At 36.5% G+C, this 6,974-nt stretch overlaps 1 protein-coding gene across 1 annotated transcript in view; it reads left to right on the plus strand.

Annotated features, from left to right (window-relative positions):
• Positions 1-6,974, plus strand: part of LOC107704698 (neurobeachin-like) — a 282,564-nt gene that overhangs the window by 140,263 nt on the left and 135,327 nt on the right. The window contains exons 29-30 of the mRNA XM_016507685.1: positions 733-850; positions 5,040-5,167. Coding sequence (XP_016363171.1) covers positions 733-850; positions 5,040-5,167 — 246 coding nt within the window. The remainder of the gene's footprint in view (positions 1-732; positions 851-5,039; positions 5,168-6,974) is intronic.

The following is a 6,974-nucleotide window of genomic DNA, read 5'->3' on the forward strand; positions in this document are numbered from 1 at the left end:
GGGGGGGGAATAGAGGACCTACAATAATGTACAGTATTTGAAAAATAATGTGTTTTTTGAACATTAAAGCATGTCAACATATTCTGTTACACCAAATACACAAAATAATGATCTTTAAAAAAAGCATCCAGCGAAATCCATCAGAATGTCCCTCTTGACGTTTCCCCCCATCTTGGTGTATTTGCTTATGGGTGGACACTCATCTCTGACACGGCGATTGATGGCTGCGTAATAGATTTCCCATCCTCAGATGTCCTGTGACAGCTTGTGGTTTCACAGGATGACAGTCCATTGCTGTGATGTATCTATCAGAAGCTCCCTGCTGCACAGAGCACTGTGGACACTGTGGCATTGACAGAGAGAGAAATAAGAGGAATGTAAGATGGTGCTTCACTTTCTCAGGGGGAGGCCAGAGTAATGGGGATGTTTCTCAGAGTCTGTGCCTCTGTAGTTATGTTGTTACATGATGAAAAAACAGAAAAAGTATTTGATTTTAGTGCAACTGAAGGTTTAGTTGACAGTTGGTGGGGATGTAAAGTGAAAAACTGCACCGTGAGTTGTTTTCAATGTCTAAGAAGGTGTGAGAGAAATGTTTATTTATTTAGAAATATTTATTTTTTAAAAATTATAATTTATTTATATTTTCCTCTAAAGTCAGCTTTTAAACCGAAAACTTCATTTCGTCTTAATTTAGTCGATTTTTCTAACCTGTGATTTCTTGTTGTGTCACAGGAGCCACAGATGCATCCACTTCCTCTTCCTCCAGCTTTGTGAATGGAGCCACCAGCAAGAATCTGCCTGCGGTTCAGACTGTGGCCCCCATGCCTGAGGACACCATGGAGAACATGAGGTGATTCAGAGTCCCAGGATGTGTGTTGAGGTCTAAGACAGACAGCTGGGTAGAAATTCAGCTTGATGTTTATTTTGAAATGGGATGGTTGGATGAGCTGTGTTTGAAGATGTTGCGAAATATCACACCTTATGTAACTTTATGTGTAATTTTATAAAAATAAGGCTGTGAGGATGGGCTATTCTGTTTTAAGCTTAGGGATGCACAATATTATTTATTTTTACTATTTGTTTATTTTTATTTTTTAGAAACTGATTATACATTGACCAATAATGAATATTTAATTGTGCATTATAATTTCCCCTATTTTTGATGTTTATTTATTTGTTTGTTATATTTGTTATGTATTTTTGATCGAATAAATGCAGCCTGGGTGAGCATAAGAAACTTAAAAAACAATAAGTGTGTGTGTATATGTATCAAAAATACATCACATAATATATACTGTATATATATATATATATATTATGTGATGTATTTTTGATTAAGAGACTTAATAATTGCTGTTGTATCCCTGTCAATTAACCAAATTGTCCTGATTTTCAAATCTTAACCTGGTAACACTTTACAATAAGGTGGCATTTGTTAACTATATTTAATGCATTAACTAACATTAACAAACAATGAACAGTACATTTAGTACAGTATTTAGGCTATTAATCTTTGTTAACGTTAGTTAATAACAATAAAACTGTTCATTGTTAGTCCATGTTAGCTCAGGTCCATTAACTATATTTAAATAGCTACAACTGTTCATTTTAATAATGTATTAGAAAATGTTGTAATCAGCATTAACTAAGATTAATAAATGCATTAGAATGCTTTAGTTAACTAATGTAGTTAACTAATGTTAACAAATTGAACTTTATTGTAAAGTGTTACCATCTAAGGGCCGGATTTACTAAACAGGGCAAATGATTTACTGACAAGGTACACATTAAAGAACACAGACGCAACTTCTCATTTCCATAATGACCAGCGGAAATTACCGCCTGATTTAAGATATGCTTTTTTGGGTGTTAAATAATGCCACAAATACCAGTGAAGTGACGAGCGCAAATCTTAGTAAATCACGTTGCGTGATTCATTTAAATACTCTCCTCCCATAAATTTACTGATCGAAACGGAAACACCTACAAATGTATATTCAATAAGGTAAGTCACAAAAATAACTGTCCGCACCTTTTCAGCACTAATTTCCCACTACGTGTTTTTAGCAAATCCTGACAGTAGTTTTTTATTGCCAAATGAGGGTTTGGCCCTAATTAAAAAAAAAACAACAAAAAAACAAAATCGAATTTTGTTTGCGCTGGAAAGATGATTTTTCATGTTTTGATGGCTGAATAATTGACACAAAGGTATAATAGTGCAACTCATTAGCACTTATATGTCAGTCCCTCACAGCTTAATTTGCATAAAATTAAACATAACATCTACCTTCACTGAAGTCCATGTTTCCTGGCAGATTAATTGTTAAATTATTAATAATGCATTTAATTATTTATTGAACGTTAGTGTTTTATAATACTGTAGCCACCATTTAAAAATAGCAATAATATGAAATTATTATAGTGATTATTCGTTTAGAATAATTACATATTTTTAAATGTTTTTGAAAAGTCTCTAATGCTCACTAAGGCTGCATGTATTTGATGAAATATAATTGTTTTCTATTTTTAATATTTTAAAATGTAATTTGTTCCTATGATGGCATAGCTGAATTTTCAGCAGCCGTTACTCCAGTCTTCAGTGTATCTGAACCTTCAGAAATCAGTGTATATTATTTCTCACAATACCCCTTTAATATGATAGAACACACCCTTAAATGGTGTGTTGCTTTATTTGAGCTTGTCAGTGAGTGGGAAGTATTTCCTCTGTCTGCACCTCATCAGATGCGTTTGTGTTTGTTCACCCAGCCATGAGTTTTTATTATCACTGCCACAAGAGGGGGTCAAAACCTTGTTTTTTCATGTTTACAGACATTGTGTCTTTCCTTTGTTTAGGGCAATGGGCGACAATCATTTTACTTTTTTATATTGTTGTGGTTGCGACAACCAAGACACCCCACACCTTACATATCGCCTGTCCTCTCTCTCACTGGCCACCGCGGGTGTTTGAGCTGTCAGACGGGGCTGTGCGAGCGCTAATGCAGAGAAATCAGTGTGCGTAGGTGTTTTGGGGAGTGTGTGGAAACCGTGCTGACCTTGGCTCCATCCTTTCACCTCGTCTAATGCTTTGTGACAGACATCTCACAGACATGCCACCGTCTGACTACACAGGAGAAAGCGAGTGTGTGCGCGTGCGGCTCTCTCTCTCTCGTGCTCTCCGGGGGCCTCTACACCTCACACACACACATATATACACACTCTTTGTGGCTCCTCTGCTACGCCAGGAATCGCAAATCAGTTGCCATGGCAGCGGTAACCGACAGCACTTACCGGGAGTGTGAAGTCAATGATGAAACTGTCTGGATGCAGAGGCTGTGATGCCTAACCCGCACTCCGAGAGACAAGAGATGGGTTTCGCTGTCACTGTCGCTGCCTGCATGTGTCTCATTAGTTTTTCTTGATTTTGTTTTCCCACTTATTTTCCACACTTACTTTCATGACACACAATAGCCGTTAGTGTTGAATTTTTCACAATAAGCACACCAAAAAGGAAACGCAGTATTTTCAAAGCTTAAGATCTAATTTCCATCAGATTTGCAACCAAGACAAGCAAACCCGAGGAAATTTGCATGCTTATGCAACAAAATCCCTAGGAGTTTTGCCCAGTATCTCAGTTTTAAGCTATTATTGTGATTACCAAGGCCCAAAACACTGACTTTGCTCGATATTTTTTAATGCTAATATAGTAAATATGGGTTACACTTCATTTTACAGTACATGTACTTACAGTGTACTTATCAAAAGGTACTGGTAGTACATCGGTTAAGGTTAGGTTTAGGGGTTCAGCATCAGTACCTAGTTATTATACAGTTACTTTAAATGTTATAATACGTACAAAATATGTACATGTGGAACAGGACTGTAAAAAAAAGTGGGTTACTCTTTATATTGTGTCCTTGTTACAGTGTAATAATACATTTAAGTACTGAGTAATATTAATTAACTATACTATATGGTTAGGGTTTGGCTTAGGGTTACTTGCATGTAATTATGCATAATTTACTGTTGTTATTATAATAGTACGTACATGTAACTTGTAACAAGGACACCTTAAAATAAAGTGCTACCTAGATATGCTGGTACTGAAAGTACTGGTAGCTACTTGTATTTGATATGTGTAAAATTGAGTTTGAATCAATATATCAAATAATGGACTGTTTTTTTTATTGCAAATTCTAACAAAAAAGTATGAATACTAGTGTATGCAATACATACTGTTACAAACCTTTAGACACATTTGACTGATTTTATGCATCATACCTGAATAACCTTTTGATTTAAAACCATTTTGATTGAAAATATCTAAAAATAAAACAAAACAAAAAAAGCTAAGTGCTTAAATTCTTAAAATGAGTTTTGTAGACAAATATTAAATTGGGCCCTTATACATAGGGACAAAAATGAGTTTTTGAAAATACCTACATTTCTGCACAGATTACTCATAAAATGAGGTGTGATCTTTATTTAACTTTATTTAATAACTTAATACCGTATAAGTTTTGTACTTTTTTCACAATTCCAATAAAAAATGTATTAATTCTAACAAGTTAGCTATCATTTGGCGTTAGTGCCTCTTGAAAAATTACAGTAAAAATTAACAGTAAAGTTTGGTCTTTGTACCACAGCTTCTCTGTTTTGGTGCTTGTGTAAGGTTTCGCTCAATTTATTTTGCTTATTGTCAGGAACCCAGGCTGTACTGGAGCTGGCCAATGCCATAAGCAAGAACAGCTTCCAGTGTGTTTTCCAGAACCACTAACATGCTTGTTTTCTAGTGGGGTTGGACTCCTGTTGGGAACATGTAGTTCTCTTTCTTTTCTGCGAGCTGGCGTTGTACTTGTTTGTGTGTTTGTTGTCGGAGCCCAGGATGTTCAATCTGCAGCTGGTTATTAGGCATTGGTTTGGTGTATTAGTGTGCCATATTACTGGTTAAGTAACATTTCATGGTAACAGTTCATGGTTTTGAAATGAGCCAAAATATTTTTTTTCAGCTTCTATAATGCATTTACTTTGTCTACCCACAGTATCACCACTAAACTGGAGCGAGCTCTGGAGAAGGTGGCCCCATTACTGAGGGAGATCTTTGTGGACTTTGCACCTTTCCTCTCTCGCACACTGCTGGGCAGTCATGGTCAGGAGTTGCTCATTGAAGGTACTGATGCTAAATTCTTTCCCTCTCTCTCCATCTGTTTCTCTTTTGCACATACTTGTGTATTACATGGGCATGCTGGTACAGGAGGGTGTAGGTTGTAACCATGCACAAGTTTGTTTTATAATGTTGTAGGGCTGCACGATAAATCGCATGCGATATTTAATGCGCATCTTGTCAGTAAAGACGGTTCTGTAATCAGCGGTAAATCTCCATCACCTGCGGGCTTTCACATTGAGCAGCATTTGGCTTAGGGTTACTTGCATGTAATTATGCATAATTTACTGTTGTTATTATAATAGTACGTACATGTAACTTGTAACAAGGACACCTTAAAATAAAGTGCTACCTAGATATGCTGGTACTGAAAGTACTGGTAGCTACTTGTATTTGATATGTGTAAAATTGAGTTTGAATCAATATATCAAATAATGGACTGTTTTTTTTATTGCAAATTCTAACAAAAAAGTATGAATACTAGTGTATGCAATACATACTGTTACAAACCTTTAGACACATTTGACTGATTTTATGCATCATACCTGAATAACCTTTTGATTTAAAACCATTTTGATTGAAAATATCTAAAAATAAAACAAAACAAAAAAAGCTAAGTGCTTAAATTCTTAAAATGAGTTTTGTAGACAAATATTAAATTGGGCCCTTATACATAGGGACAAAAATGAGTTTTTGAAAATACCTACATTTCTGCACAGATTACTCATAAAATGAGGTGTGATCTTTATTTAACTTTATTTAATAACTTAATACCGTATAAGTTTTGTACTTTTTTCACAATTCCAATAAAAAATGTATTAATTCTAACAAGTTAGCTATCATTTGGCGTTAGTGCCTCTTGAAAAATTACAGTAAAAATTAACAGTAAAGTTTGGTCTTTGTACCACAGCTTCTCTGTTTTGGTGCTTGTGTAAGGTTTCGCTCAATTTATTTTGCTTATTGTCAGGAACCCAGGCTGTACTGGAGCTGGCCAATGCCATAAGCAAGAACAGCTTCCAGTGTGTTTTCCAGAACCACTAACATGCTTGTTTTCTAGTGGGGTTGGACTCCTGTTGGGAACATGTAGTTCTCTTTCTTTTCTGCGAGCTGGCGTTGTACTTGTTTGTGTGTTTGTTGTCGGAGCCCAGGATGTTCAATCTGCAGCTGGTTATTAGGCATTGGTTTGGTGTATTAGTGTGCCATATTACTGGTTAAGTAACATTTCATGGTAACAGTTCATGGTTTTGAAATGAGCCAAAATATTTTTTTTCAGCTTCTATAATGCATTTACTTTGTCTACCCACAGTATCACCACTAAACTGGAGCGAGCTCTGGAGAAGGTGGCCCCATTACTGAGGGAGATCTTTGTGGACTTTGCACCTTTCCTCTCTCGCACACTGCTGGGCAGTCATGGTCAGGAGTTGCTCATTGAAGGTACTGATGCTAAATTCTTTCCCTCTCTCTCCATCTGTTTCTCTTTTGCACATACTTGTGTATTACATGGGCATGCTGGTACAGGAGGGTGTAGGTTGTAACCATGCACAAGTTTGTTTTATAATGTTGTAGGGCTGCACGATAAATCGCATGCGATATTTAATGCGCATCTTGTCAGTAAAGACGGTTCTGTAATCAGCGGTAAATCTCCATCACCTGCGGGCTTTCACATTGAGCAGCATTAACTACACAGAGCCGTTGTTCACTGACGAGTTGCGCAAAACCACGTTCATATTCGCGCAATTTTTTGCGCAGCTCGTCAGCGAACAACGGCTCTGTGTAGTTAATGCTGCTCACTGTGAAAGCACGCAGGGGATGG

Source organism: Sinocyclocheilus anshuiensis, unplaced genomic scaffold (assembly GCF_001515605.1).
Source record: "Sinocyclocheilus anshuiensis isolate Anshui unplaced genomic scaffold, SAMN03320099.WGS_v1.1 scaffold758, whole genome shotgun sequence".
Classification (NCBI taxonomy): domain Eukaryota; kingdom Metazoa; phylum Chordata; class Actinopteri; order Cypriniformes; family Cyprinidae; genus Sinocyclocheilus; species Sinocyclocheilus anshuiensis.